Raw genomic sequence first — 14,809 nt, forward strand, 5'->3', positions numbered from 1 at the left:
AGATCCAAAATAGGATACTGGCCCCCAATCCTTCTTCTTGACAAGTTAATAATGTGAGTAGAAACCTCCCCCCAGGGAAGAGTGATCCACTCCTCAGATAGCCCTTTTGGCTAACATGGTACCTACTTCTATGGACAATGCTGGAGAAGGTGGAAAAATAGGGTGCACTCTAGTTGCTAATGGAGACTTCCGGACAAGTTCCATCAAATAATCACACTTTATTAACAAAATAACCCAGAAATCAGAACAAATAAGCTTCCAGTTATCCAAAAACAGAGATAAACGATTACCAAACTGTTCTGTAGGAGAAACAGGAAGAACAGCCAGTCAGGCATTCTACTTTTTGGAAGCAAGAGGCAGATATCTCAGGGAAGCCATTCTATTTCTATCCCCTCTCTCTGGGCTCGTACTTATTTTGCCCTTATTTTGTTGAACAGGCCTGGTCTATACTGATTAGACTGTTGATTGAAAGACTGGTATGACCCATATTTAAACTGCCTCCTGGGGTAGTACCATTGGACCTAAAAGTATTTCTGCCTGTGCAAAGGACCCCCAGACGATGAAAGCTGATTACCGTATAAACTCGCGTATAAGCCGAATTTTTCAGCCTTTTTTAGGCTGAAAAATGCCCCCCGCCCCGGCTTATACACAGGTCACACACACACACACCCCGCGCAGAGCCACAGCACTTACCTATGAGTGGTGAAGCCTCGTCCCCATCACTAACTCATGCTTACTTGCTTTCTTGCAGGCTCAAAGCTTAAGGCGTTGTTTCAGGGAAGCTACCGGGGAAGCTGTTTCTCGAGGCAGCCTGTCTGTGGTTTTCTTAAAATGCTGCAGCATTGCCCTTTTAAGAAAACGATAGACAGGCTGCCTAGAGAGGCAGCTTCCCTGCAGACTTAGAGATTAGAAAGCCGGCAGCTTCCCTGAAACAATGCCTTAAACTTTGAGCCTGCAAGAAAGAAAGAGTGAGTTAGTGAGGGGGAGGAGGCATTCTCGGCTTCCCTTTCTCCTGTTTTCAGCCACTTTCCCTCTCCCCAGACCCATGCGTGCCGCCTCGCCCCTCCTTAAAAAGCCTGCCAAAGGCTTCTGGGGCGCTCCTTTCCTCCAGCTGTGGCTCCTTTGCCGGCTTAGCACCCTGCCTCCTGATGCATCTTTCCCACCCTCGGCTTATACGTGAGTCAATAAAATTTCCCAGTTTTTTGAGGTAGAATTGGGTGCCTTGGCTTATATGCGAGTCGGCTTATATGCAAGTATATATGGTAATACCCGGGGATTTTATGGTTAGCTTGAAAAATATCATCAGTTTGCTCACTGAAGTGCTTTCTACTGTCAAAGGGAAGATCTTCCACCTGAGCTTTAATATCAGTAGTCAGAGTGGAGGAACAAAGCCATGCATGGCACCCCAATGCAATGCTGGAGGCCACTACACTGCAGCTGTTGTCAGAAGAATGCTTTGCAGCATTCATTTGGGTTTCTGCCAATTTCAGCCCTTCAACCTGCGCAAACCTAACATCGGCCTCTCACAAAAACAAAACTGGTAGTGCCCATCAAAACTGGTAGAACAGATGGCTATAGGGAGCCCCATGGCTGCTGCCAAGTAGATTCAGTGCCCCACAGCAACCCACTTATGTCCTTCCTTGTCTAAAGGAGCTGACAAGTGCCTGACTTGTTCTTTGCAGGCATCACTTTCACCATTAGAGAGCTGAGGGCAGGGTGGTGATAGAAATCTTATGTTCTTATGTTCTGGAGCACCTTCCCTATGAGGAGAGGCTGCAGCGTTTGGGACTCTTTAGTTTGGAGAGGAGGCGGCTGAGGGGGGATATGATTGAAGTCTACAAAAATATGCATGGGGTAGAAAATGTTGACAGAGAGAATTTTTTCTCTCTTTCTCACAATACTAGAACCAGGGGGCATTCATTGAAAATGCTGGGGGGAAGAATTAGGACTAATAAAAGGAAACACTTCTTCACGCAACGTGTGATTGGTGTTTGGAATATGCTGCCACAGGAGGTGGTGATGGCCACTAACCTGGATAGCTTTAAAAGGGGCTTGGACAGATTTATGGAGGAGAAGTCGATTTATGGCTACCAATCTTGATCCTCCTTGATCTGAGATTGCAAATGCCTTAACAGACCAGGTGATTGGGAGCAACAGCCGCAGAAGGCCATTGCGTTCACATCCTACATGTGAGCTCCCCAAGGCACCTGGTCGGCCACTGCGAGTAGCAGAGAGCTGGACTAGATGGACTTTGGTCTGATCCAGCTGGCTTGTTCTTATGTTCTTATGAAATAGTCTTCATCTGTCTCTTCAATTTTCCACTCCCCACGTGACCCAACGATGCACGCTTGGGGCATGGCAGCCCCCTGCCCCATGGTAGTTATGCAACTGCCTCCATCAACGCTTCACCCGATGAGAACAACTGAATGTCCCCCAACAAAGGGGATGGAGTGTGTGGTTTCTCTCACACCTTCCCCTTCAGAGAGATGGCAGAGCAGACTGACATCAAGGGAGATCGTCAGAAACGATGAACTGGAGAGCATTCCCTCAAAGTATATTCCCCTCCTATTGGAAACAAAGAATGCCAGTGGTGAACCAGAGTGGATGACCTCCAAGTGGATAACGATACTGAACACTGCAGTACTTTGGTAGATGAGGATTCCAAACTAAGATGGGGCAAAAAAGGACTTTTCATGGGGGAGAACGGACTCCCTTCAGGAAAGGACAAGTTGTTCCCTTCGAGGCTGCTTTCAGGTGCTTAGTCTTCTTTCTGACCTTATTCGGAGGAGGCTCAGAAACCACCCCAGGAGACTGCCCACACGCCTCAGCAAAAATAGAAGGTTCAAGAGCAGAGCACACAGTGGGTGAAATCTTGTTCTTGCCTTCTGCCAAGTCAGGATGGACTTCCGCCTTTAACCGGAAGGCCCGTTTCTGTCCAGCTTTCAGTGTAAAGATGGCACAGGCTTTACAGGTAGAAATAATGTGTCAATCTCCTAAACAAATTGTCATGCTCATCAAGTTGGGACACTTTAGAGCCAGAAGAGTGGCATTTCTCAAAAAGCGCCATTTTAAGAATGATGCAGATCGGTCCATTGGATACTTACCGTGAAGGCTCCTTCTCCTGGTTGGCTAGGAGGACCTCTTGCTTGGGTTATTCCTCACCCCATTGTCATAGAGGCAGGAAATAATTTTCTGTCGCTTCCAGTCCTGAGGCTCAGCAGACATCTTCCCTCAGTATCCAACTGGCAAAGCAGTGACTGACAAATTCAAATTAATAGGAAGTAACGTAGAACGCCATAAAAGAAATTTAGGCTCGGAAACTGAACATGAACTATATTGGAATCTAATGATGATCAATGGAGGGCCAAGATGTCCTCCTAGCCTACCAGGAGAAGGACCTTGGCAAAAAAAGACCTGGAGGGAGAGAAGGCACCCCCCCCCCCCCATCGTGCATCCTTGGTCAGAAAAAAACATTAACCCAGGTATGTGACGGGGGGAGGGGAGAGCACTCACTGGTTGGGTTTCGCTCCATTTAAGTTCGTAAAAAGTGTCCACATCTGGCCTGTGCAAGTGCAGTCCCATGTGGGATTGTACAGAGCCAATGATGATTTAAATCTATTTATACATGTCATAAATGTGCCTGATACTTTACAGAGTACAAGCAAAGTTTTATTTTGCTTTTGTTTTAAAAGACATCTGAATTTACAAAATTTTAAAACCTTATCTATAAATGTACATTCTTAAAATTCATAACATGACTCTTCAGCACAAAATTTCAATTTAAAGCTACTTTTCTAAATAAAGAAAGGACAGAGTTTTTTGAGTTTTTTAAAATAAAACAGTATTACATGTGGTAAACAGGTCATGTAATGGGTTTTAAAAAGTGAAATGGAAAAGCTGAGAATTAGAAGTGTTGGAACCCTCTCTCTAAGTTCAAGCACGTACAAGCTAACTTTTATTATTTTATGCTCCATCAAGTTGAGAAGTCTATCACATATAACTAACAGGCGTAGGGAAAGTACAGAATAGGTGCCAAGATTTAGGATGGAGATGGAAGTTCTGTTGCTAGGTGGGAGCTTAACTGGTTCCAGAAGATGGTATTCCAGTTTACAAGGCTTTTTCTGCACGGGCAGAAAACAGTGCCCTAGGGATGGTAAAAACACCGTCCCTGGGGCGCTGTTTGCACAGCTGCCATTGCTGCAGCGCAGCAGTGCCATGCTCGCCCCCCCAATCGGTGCGAAGACACTGTTCAAAACTCACTCAATGAGTGAATTTTTTGAAAAGCAGCGTCTTTCACCTGGTGCAGAATGAACGGAACTGGGTGGAAGGTGGCGTTTTCCCCACACCACTTTCCCCCTCCTCTTACCTCCTCTTGGCTGCCATCGCTGTAGAGAGGCCAGGGGACACACCTCCTGGCCTCCATCCATGGAGGGGTCGCAATGGCTATGGGGGTATGTCCCCTGACCTCTCTACAGCGACAGCAGCCGAGAGGAGGTAAGGGGGTGAAAAAGTGGCGTGCTGCGTGCGAAGGCTGCCCCACAGGCAGCTGGGGCACCGGGGCCATTTGCAGAATGGCATGCAAATGGCCCCGGGAGGTGCACCGACTGCACCCCCCACTCGCTCACCCGTGCAGAAACAGCCCAAGAGAAGATGGATTTTCACTTTCTCTTAAACAGCAGGTTCACAGCTTGAGAATGCTATTAGTCTACACCTTATTCTGGAGACTCACTCAGAAAGTATTCAGGGCAGAAGGTACCAATCAAACTGATGTACGCTGTGGCCTAAGGTGGACAGAGATATCCTGTAAATGAAATGACAGGTTTCTTCACAAAAGGTATCTCAGACCATCAACTTTACATTGCCAAGTATTGGCAGCAGTACCAGAACTGTGGCTATGGGAACCTTAAGACTCCTACCTGGAAATACGCCTCCACTATTAAACAAAAGCAACAAGATTCACTTGAATGGGCATTCACAAACTTATACAAAATGGAATATAATCCACTGTAAATAACATTTGAAGAATTTTATGCTTAAATTTTTTAAAAACCAGATCTTCTCAGGAACACTTGTACTCTTAACCACACCCGCAATACAATGCACTCAACCACACCTTTGCATAGCAAGTTCCACCCAAACACTTACTGATTGGTTCCCCACCCTGGGACATGGACAATATACCCCACTAAACTTTCCCTTCTCGCTAGACACAGTATGAAACAGACTTTTCTCTGTGATACACCTCTGAAGATGCTAGCCACAGATGCAGGTGAAACATTAGGAACAAGATCTACCAGACCACGGCTACACAGCCCGGAAAACCCACCACAACCACTTGTACTCTTACCTTTTTCTTGTCTCTCATGGACCCTTTACCTCGGACCATGATTTTACATCCTGTTTCAGCCTCAAGTTGTTTAGCTGTTAGTCCTCTAGGCCCAAGGATTCGTCCAACAAAATTAAACTGAAATAAAAATAAGCCAGTTTAATGTTTTAAAATACTGTAATAAATTGGAGTTATTGTTAACATTATTATATACTATACAATTATTAGGACCAAGATTATGAAAAAGGACAATTCAACCATTTCAGCCCTTTATTGCCTCAGTCTTCCACAGAGCTCAAAACACTGTAAATTCACCTTCTCCCACTTTATTCCTACAGGCAACCTTATGATGAAGGTTAGGGAGAGTGGCCTAAGGTTACCAAGTGAGCTTCACAGCAAAGTGGAGATTTGAACACAATCCTTACAGTACTCTGAAATGAGCCACTATGCCACACTAAGCTGACTATCTCTTACCTGCAGCAAACAACAGGGATGGCCAAACTGTAGCTCATGAGCCACATGTGGCTCTTTGACACATAAGGTGCAGCTTGTGGCTGGGGCGGCAGGTTTTTCCCTCTCCCAGTTTACTGGCAAATCTGTGTGCCTCTGTTTTCTTTTTCTATCTGTGGCATGATTGCACATGGTAATCTTCTAGTGACGTGGCCTGTTTCTTGAAGAGTGTTCTGGGCTCTAGAGCCTGGCTGGAAGATTGGATGGGCGGAAGGTAAGGAATGCTCTGACTGACCTCATTTGTCACTGTCACTCCAAACTGGGAGGGCAGAGGAGATAATCCCACTCAGTCAACTCTCAGTGATGGAGAGAGGGGGATGGTGTTAATGGATGCTCTGAGGAAGGTGTAAGGAATCTTCCATCAGTGTCCTTGAGAGTGGACTGAGGGGACAGCCATAGTCACTGTTTCTCTCTCTGCTCTTGTTGTTCCTCCCTCAGACCTATTTTGGCTTAGAAAAAAGGTCTTCATGACTCTCTCCCCACACTTGGAACTGGCTGCAGAATCCTCACAATATATAAGATTGGAGAAGAGGGATGCACTGCTGCTGTTGCTGAGTTCCACATTCAGTTTTCAACCTCCTAAATTTAATCAGAGTAACCCTGAACTTTCTTTTCCTTTGTTCTTTCTGCATAGTCCATTGAATTTCTTCCATGGTGGGGGTGGGGGTGGTGGAGAGCACTCTTTGGAAGTCCCATTCTCCCTCATCTTCTGCTCTGTGAAACTTTCCAAGATATTCATCTTGCAACTAACAAAGTGCCCATTTTGTAAAAATGTCAAATTCATACTTAAAATGCCAGCAGAACAGATGAGTATTGAGGAAGGGGGAAGACTAGGAGCCCAGCTTATTGTTTAGGTATCTGTGAAATTTTTGTTATTTAGGCTGGTGTCATCAAATTGTGGACAAAATAATGTATGAAGCTTTTTTATCCCTTTTGGTTTATTTTTGGCAGTCTCAAAGTAGATAAAACTATAAAGATGAACAGTCATTATTGGTATGTATATTTCTTAATATTTCTATAAAAGGTTTGCAACAAAATGTGCATATAATGATCAAAATGTGTGTGTATTTGTTCATGTCTTTCAAACATTTAAAGTTAATTCTGTGTGACTCTTTAAGTTTGGTCACGCTGGCATACAAGGATGAAATGCTACTAGTTCATCTACATTCCTTAAACCAAACAAAGCCAAGCTTTGCATTGCTTATTTTCCTAAATGAGAGCAAGGACACAACTGCTCCCCATACAGATGCAACTACTGTACAGTACACAGTTATGATCACTGGTTTAAGAATGAGTCCCCATTTTCAGCACAGCTAGCAAAAGGTAATCATCTTGAACAAAACAAAAGCAGGACACAAATCTACAATTTGAGAGGATACCTTTCACTGCAACTGGCTCAAACTGTAGAGCCAGTGTGGTGTAGAGATTATGAGCAGGTGGATTCTAATCTGGAGAACCAGGTTTGATTCCCACTCCACCTGATCTGGTAAACCAGATGTGTTTCCGTACTCTCTACATTCCTTACCTGGTGAACCAGATGTGTTTCCACACTCCTACATTCCTGCTGGGTGACCTTGGGCTAGTCACAGTTCTTCAGAACTGTCTCAGTCCCACCTACCTCACAAGATGTCTGTTGTGTGTGTGTAAGCCACCTTGAGCCTCCTTACAGGAGAGGAAGGTGGAGTATAAATCCAAACTGATACCACCACCACCACCACCACCACCACGGACAAACTAATTCTAAACTACAAGAGCTGTCTTTGATCTAAATTTTCTTCTAAATCCAATGTTACATAAGGAAAGGAAATATGTATCATATTGACGTTTCAAAAGTTGCAGAAAAAAATAAAACATAGCCATTTTAAAGCAGGCAACATTATTTCCAAATTAAACAATTCTTTACAGCTACAGCAGTAAAGATTTTCAAGACAGGTTTCTAAAATAAGAGCATAAGAACAAGCCTGCTGGATCAAACCAGAGTCCATCTAGTCTAGCACTCTGCTACTCGTATTGGCCCACCAGGTGCCTTTGGGAGCTCAAAAATATTTGAAACTAAATTAGGACTAATAAAAGGAAACATTTCTTCATACAACGCATGGGGTAGAAAATGTTGTCAGAGAGAAATTTTTCTCACTTTCTCACAATACTAAAACCAGGGGGCATTCATTGAAAATGCTGGGGGGAAGAATTAGGACTAATAAAAGGGTCCATTGAATACTTACTGTGAAGGGCCTTTCTACTGGACGGCAGGGGGATATCTTGATAGGGTGTCTTCTTCACCAATTGCAAGGAGGCAGGAACTAATTAACGAAGTAACGCCTTCTTCCTGTGAGGTCACGACTCCTTCTAGCCTCAGTATCCATTTTTTGGCCAAGCAGTCAAATGACAGGGACCACAGGAAGACAAACAAGAACATCGAACAGATCAACAACAAACGAACAGTTGCTCCCAGGTAACCTGACCTAAACTAGAGCATTAACATTAACATTGGGGACTGATAGCCCCCCAGGGAGGGCCAAGATGATCCCCTGCCGCCCAGTAGAAAGGCCCTTCACAGGTAAGTATTCAATGGACCCCTTCTACTGGAGGCGGGGATATCTTTGATAGGGACCTCCCCGGAGCAGTGTCCCCAAAACTAGGCGGGAAGCATCAGTCCCTCAATGATGTTCTCCAATACCCTTCTTCCGGCTGCTACTTCGAGGCGCCATGGAGTTCAGTTTGTAATGTCTTACTTAACGATGAGATTGACGCACCAGGTGGCGGCTTTGCAGATCTCCTCCACTGTCGCATAATTTCGAAGGCCGCTATGTTCTAATGGAATGGGCTGTAACCCCTGACGGAATGGGTAGTGATTGTGCTTTGTACGCCTCAATAATCGTAGCCTTGAGCTGGTGCCGATGGCTGCTTTCGGTTACAGGTGCTTCCACGCTAGATGGGCTTACATTAATGAACAGCCCGCTTTCCTAAGGGGCTCTGATCTGATCAGAAAGGCTTTGAGTGCCCGCCGCGACATCCAGGGTGCCAGAGCTTCTCCTTGGGATGGTTTGGGTTAGCAGAAATGATCGGACTGATATTTCCTGTTTTAAAATGAAAATGCTCGAATGAATTTTTGGGCTGAACGGGCCGGGTCCAGTCTAAGGGTTACCCTTCGTCTGGAGTGGAGAAATACAGAATTTTCTGTTGACCCACACAGAGCTTGCAGTTCCTCGACACGCCGCCTGGCTGATGCGTGGGATGGCCAGTAGGGAACAGAGTTTTCATTCCCACCCAGCGCAGCGGTATCGCATTGAATGGGTTCGAACGGTGGCTTCGCTGGAGCGACTCAAGACTGCATGTAATCGCCAGGTGGGGGAACCTGTGAATTACCGTGGAGGCTGCTTTGAGAGTCACCTCTAAGGAACCTACCACGCCAGGGGGGTGTTTGGCAAATGGTGTTGTCTCCTGATAGGCGCAAGCATACCGCGCGGGAAAGTGCTGCCAGTTGCCGTCTCAATGTAGCGCCTTCTCAGGCCCAGATCAAAACCTTTCTGTAGGAACTCTTAAAATGTCTTTGATTGCCGGGCTTCTCCGGCTCCAGTGTCTCTTGACTTCTTCGCCCAGCGGCTAAGGTCTCTCCACGCAGGCATTGTGTAAATGTTAATAGTGGATTTCCTTCCGCGGCACCTAGCGATGGTGCGTTGGTGACCCTTCGAGTAGCCTTTTGCACTAGTCTTTTCCTTTCACACGCCACGCCGGGTCAAGAGCATAGCCACTTTGGATCGGGGTGAAATAGCCGGACCCTTTGTATTAGCAAGTCTGGGGCTGTTGGTAGTGTCAGAGGCTGTCCGGCTGGCTAGGCCCCTGGATGGTGGAAAACCATGGTTCTCCGCGGGTTTTCATCTTGGTGCCACCAGGATGACTGGGTTGCCTGCTCCAAGATGATCTTCCTCAGTGAGGCGCAGGGATTAATGGGAATGGTGGGAATGCGTGAGTAGCAGGCCCCGGGCGGCCACTTCACCGGCATTATTGCATCTGTTCTCTCCTCGGGCCCGCCGGGCTGGAAGAACCTCGAAGAACCTGGCTGTTCTGGGCATTGTCCGGCGCAGGCTAGGAGGGGTCCACTTCTGGAGTTCCGGCGTATTTCGCAGATCAGACGGAATACCACTCGCTGGGTTCAGCTGCCATTCTCCTTCTTGTGGTCTGCTGTCTGCTCAACCAGTCTGCGTTTGGTTGTTTAGCTTTCCCTTGATATGTTGGCGCCTTCCAGCTTATTATGGCAGGTTTTTTCTTCACATTTCGCCCAGGACAAAGATCTTTTTTCCGGCTTCTTGATGCAAACCTCGGGATCTTGAGCCCCCCCTGGTTGTTGATATACATTTTGGCACGCTACGCTGTCGGGTCCTGATAATTACGCGGTTGTTGTTGTAGTGATCTTTTGAAGTAACTTTTAAGGCCTTAAGGCCAGAGCTATGAAGCTCTGGTTTCCAGCATGTTGATGGCGAAGTTTGGTCTCTTTTTCCTCCCATCTCTCCTTGTAATGCACGATTTTTGGTCGGTGGTGGCTCCCTCATCCCCGCAGGCTGGCATCTGTGAAGACTCCGGGACGCCTCCCTCGTAGGTACGCGCTTTGCCCTTCTGTAGGTTCCTTCTGGATTAGCCACCATCGGAGACCGTTGCAGACTGAGTTCTCCGGGGATGACGATAGCATTTTTGTCCTGCTTTTGGATTTCATGTCCCATTGAAATCTCAAGGCGGCGCTAAGAGGTGTTGCAGTGCGGCCTGGCGTGGAATCGGGCTCCACTCGCGGTTCAGGCCGTCCATCACTGATATGGAAAAGTCCCAGGAGGCTGGCTGCCTTGAGTAGCTTAATGTTGCCTGGCGGTTAACAGGGCTGGGAGGTTGCTTGCTGGATTCTTGGATCTTTTCTTCGAAATGAACAGTGAGTCCTTTGCCGTGTCCACAGGATGGCTCCGGCAGGGTGCTCGATCCTTCTTTTGGTTCGATTGAGCTCTTTTTGAGGTTAACCATGAACCCGCGCGCTTTGCAGTGTGTTCTGCACTCTTGGTGACATCGACACGCCTCTTTCAAAGTTGTTCTGGAGCTGGACCTTTGATTAACAGGTCGCCTAAGTAGGGATGGATGTGGGATTCTCCTCCTCTCAGACGAACTACATCGGACCTAGGAAGTATCTTTGAGAACGCTTCTGGGGCTGTGGCCAGTCCTAAATGGGAGCTTTGTATTGAAAGTGTTGCAGGCTCCACCGCAAATCTCTTCAGGAACTTTCTCGATGGGCTCCTGGTGGATCGATGTGCAAGTATGCTTCCTCGTGAGGTCTAGGGAGAGGTCAAGAATTCACAGTGCTGCAGGGCCAGCAGATAGTAGTTCAGAGAGTTTCCATACGGAACTCCTCGGCAATCGAATTCTGATTTTTGTTGACTGTCCTTAGATTCAGTATATGCTCCTGCAGTCCCCATTTCGCTTGGGGACTGTAAAAAAAGTGTGAATATGTGCCTAAGAACATCTCCTGCTGTGGCACTGGCCTCTATTGCCTGAATGTTTAAAAAGGTGATCCACTGCCTGGAGGGTTAGGAGCAGCCTTCCTTGGTCGCCGCGTGGCACCAACGGAGACCTGTATGGAACTGTGGTTTTGGGAAACTTTGCTTAATCCTCTATCAATATAGCCTTCTCTTGAACTACCTCCCCTGGCCCACCTTGTTCATATATGGGGCCCTGCCAGGCTGGACTTGAACCTTGAGAGACGTGCGCCCCCGGATTGGGGGGGTCTTAGGTAGTCGTATTGTTTTTGAAGTCTGGCTTGAAATGGTTTCTCCTGTTTGTTATGTTGTTTTTGGAAGTTTTTTGTTCAAAAGGAGCTCTGTTGGTGTTGCTGCTAAGGCCAGCTTGGTTTTGAGGTCTCTGGAGTATCTGGGGAGCACTCTGTTGGAGCCGTAAACGTGGTTCTAGAGTTGGTGTTGCTTTTCTCCTGTCCCTTGCCAGATTTGGGCATTGCCTTCTTTTTGTCCTTAGTTTCGACTCAGTACCCTCGTCTAGATAAGTTTGCCAAATAAAGCCTCTCCAAAATAGGAGTAGGCCGCCACCACGCTTTTTTTGACCGCAGCATCCCGCTTTGCCACAGGGCGGAGCTTGTTAAGCCACTTCTTGGCGCATCATGGTGGATGACGCATGGCCCTGGCTATAAGAGCGATGGCATCCAGCTGGCAGGTGCCGCTTATAAAGGGCAGAAGCCAGGAGCACTCGCCCACTCCCTCTCTGGTGGCAGAGAGTTCATAGCAGGGATCCTTTCCAGGATCCTTCTTGAGCCACGCCCATGCTGGCTCTGGAGACCGGGAGGCCGGAGTGAGGGCCTTAATGGCTATGCGCCATCCACTGCGGTGCCTTTCGGAGGGCTGCCTCCCACCTTCTATCATCTAGTGAATTTCTAATATTTCCCTCTCCTTCCTTGGACGCACTCAGTGTCCCCTGAGTGAGAGAGCTGCTACCGGGCTCATCTATGGCTGGTGCCTGTAACATTGTATGGAATTGGGGAGGGACCAGGTATGTCTTTGTACCTAAGCGTGGGAGCGCTTTTGCAGCGCCAAGCTGGTTTAAGCATTTCATTCTCTTCTAATGCTTCCCACAAAGTATTCCGGATCGGAAAAACTTCTCGCCTTCCTGGTCTGGAGGGAAGTAGTCTAGTTTGCTGTCTTTGGGAAAGCCCTTAACGGGCTTTGCTGGAACAAATGTCAGAGTCAGGGTCTGGGTTGGGGGTCTTCTGCCCCCCTCCCTGATCTTGCAGGTCCAATGCTGATAGCGGGACTTCGTGCGGATCGGGTAGTAGTTGGAGGTCCCCCTAATTTCAAAGCACTTTGGGGACTGCTCTGTGTAGCCTCTATGGCCGCTTCCTCTCAAGGCCAGAGAACCTTTCCTCCCTGTTCCTTCGCTCTCGGAGGAGTCCTCTTCCTCCTCCGGGAACTCAATGGGACTCCTGTACTGGCGCCTCTCTCCTCCTCTCTTGGCTGGTCGTGGCTGCCGCTTTTATCAAGGGCTGGCTGCTCTGTGCCGGGCGGCGCTTCCCTGGCCTCCAGGGCCTTATGTCTATTTGTTCGGCCAAAAGCGCGCATGCGAACTCTTCTGGTAGTGCTATGCCAGGCCGCTACTGCCGCTAAGCCGGGCGTTGCTGGCTGAGAATTGGGGCCTGTGGGACTCGCCACTCCCCTCGGGCCCCGGCCTTTGCCTTGTCGACGCAGGTTGTTGCCTGGACCGGGGCTTCAGGTTCTTCTTGGCCGGGGAGCACCGGGACCTCCGGACCCCGCATGGGGTAGGAGGGAACTGGTGTCGGAGCCGCCGCTTAACGGCTGGGCGCCTCGAAGGCTTTCTAAGCTCCCAACTGCGTTGCAGGTCCGCTACTGGGCCACTTACTCAAGGCGCTGGCGCCGGGTCCCGCTTCTTGCCGGGTTGCTTTTCTTCTACGGAGGTCCTCTGCTGGAGCCTCCGTCCGCGAAGGCGATGGTTTTGCCCTGCTCGATCTGGTCCCTCCGCACAGCAGAGCGGGCCGGGATCCCTCCCTGGGTGTGTGTGAAAGAGCCGTAGGTCGACATCTTGGCGGAACCACGCAGCGGGCGAGGGATCAGAGGGAGCTTTCGCCTCCTGGCGCTTTTAGGCTAATGTATCTAACCTAGTCACCTCTTCTTTTCCCTAAACGCTTTACACACTAAGCGGGGGAGGGGAGTGACACAAAACACCAAGAAACAAGTACACACACAAACTCAACACAAGACTCCTAAGTGCTAGATCCTTAAGGAGCTAAGCACAAACGCATGCACTCCTTGCAGGCAGGAAAGAATACTGAGGCTAGAAGGAGTTGTGCCCTCACAGGAAGAAGGCGTTACTTCGTTAATTAGTTCCTGCCTCCTTGCAATTGGTGAAGAAGACACCCTATCAAGATATCCCCCGCCTCCAGTAGAAAGAAACATTTCTTCACGCAACACGTGATTGGTGTTTGGAATATGCTGCCACAGGAGGTGGTGATGGTCGTTAACCTGGATAGTTTTAAAAGGGGCTTGGACAGATTTATGGAGGAGAAGTCGATCTATGGCTTGATCCTCCTTGATCTGAGATTGCAAATGCCTTATGAGACCAGGTGCTCGGGAGTAGCAGCAACAGAAGGCCATTGCTTACACATCCTACATGTGAGCTCCCAAAGGTATCTAGTGGGCCACTGTGAGTAGCAGAGTGCTGGACTAGATGGACTGTGGTCTGATCCAGCAGGCTCTTTCTGATGTTCTGATGTTCTTACATGCTCCACTACTGAACCACCCGCTCACCCCCTGCCTTGCAGGTATTCTCCAACTCTCTAATGGCAAGTCAATACAAACTATGCTGATTTTCTTCCTGAAATATGTTTTGAGAGCAAGAACACGCCAAAACCTAATAATAAATATATACAGGATCAATAGCCTACTATGGGCCCATTCTTCTAATAGTGTTACATTTTCTTTCACTGCAATACTTTTGGTCTGATTATACTGCAAGCAATCCAGAGCACATGAAAAAACAAGCTCTGAACTTTGTAAACTATATTTTCCCATGTAGTATACAAACTTGAGTTATGTCAATTTTATGCTACTTATAAATGTCATTCACATGAAAATGTCACTTTGAATAATTTCAAAGTTTATATTATATTAACAAGGAAATGGCAACTATGCAAATACAGTTGTCCCTCCGACATCATGATTTTCCATATCGCAGTTTTGACTAATTGTGGGCCGGCACCAAACCCCACCCCCAACACAGGCACGTCCGAAGAACCCTCTGAACACCCCAAAGCAGACCCCAGTACCACAAAGAGGGCTACCAATTTAAAGCCCACATGTCACCCACTATCAAGAGGTCACCACCAATGACGCTGTCCACCGCCCCCCGGAGCAGATGAACAGAAGCGGCCCAAAGAAGCTGAATAGTCACTGCCACACAAAGGTCGCCTGAAAAAAC

At 47.8% G+C, this 14,809-nt stretch overlaps 1 protein-coding gene across 10 annotated transcripts in view; it reads right to left on the minus strand.

The window, feature by feature from the left end:
- Positions 1 to 14,809, minus strand: part of QKI (QKI, KH domain containing RNA binding) — a 194,114-nt gene that overhangs the window by 83,579 nt on the left and 95,726 nt on the right. For all 10 annotated transcript variants that reach the window (XR_007243763.1, XM_048487602.1, XM_048487596.1 and 7 more), the window contains exon 3: positions 5,348 to 5,464. Coding sequence is in view for 9 of the 10 variants with exons in the window: in XM_048487602.1 (XP_048343559.1) it covers positions 5,348 to 5,464 (117 nt within the window). In the remaining variant the exon portion in view is untranslated. The remainder of the gene's footprint in view (positions 1 to 5,347; positions 5,465 to 14,809) is intronic.

This window comes from Sphaerodactylus townsendi, linkage group LG01 (assembly GCF_021028975.2).
Source record: "Sphaerodactylus townsendi isolate TG3544 linkage group LG01, MPM_Stown_v2.3, whole genome shotgun sequence".
Classification (NCBI taxonomy): Eukaryota; Metazoa; Chordata; class Lepidosauria; order Squamata; family Sphaerodactylidae; genus Sphaerodactylus; species Sphaerodactylus townsendi.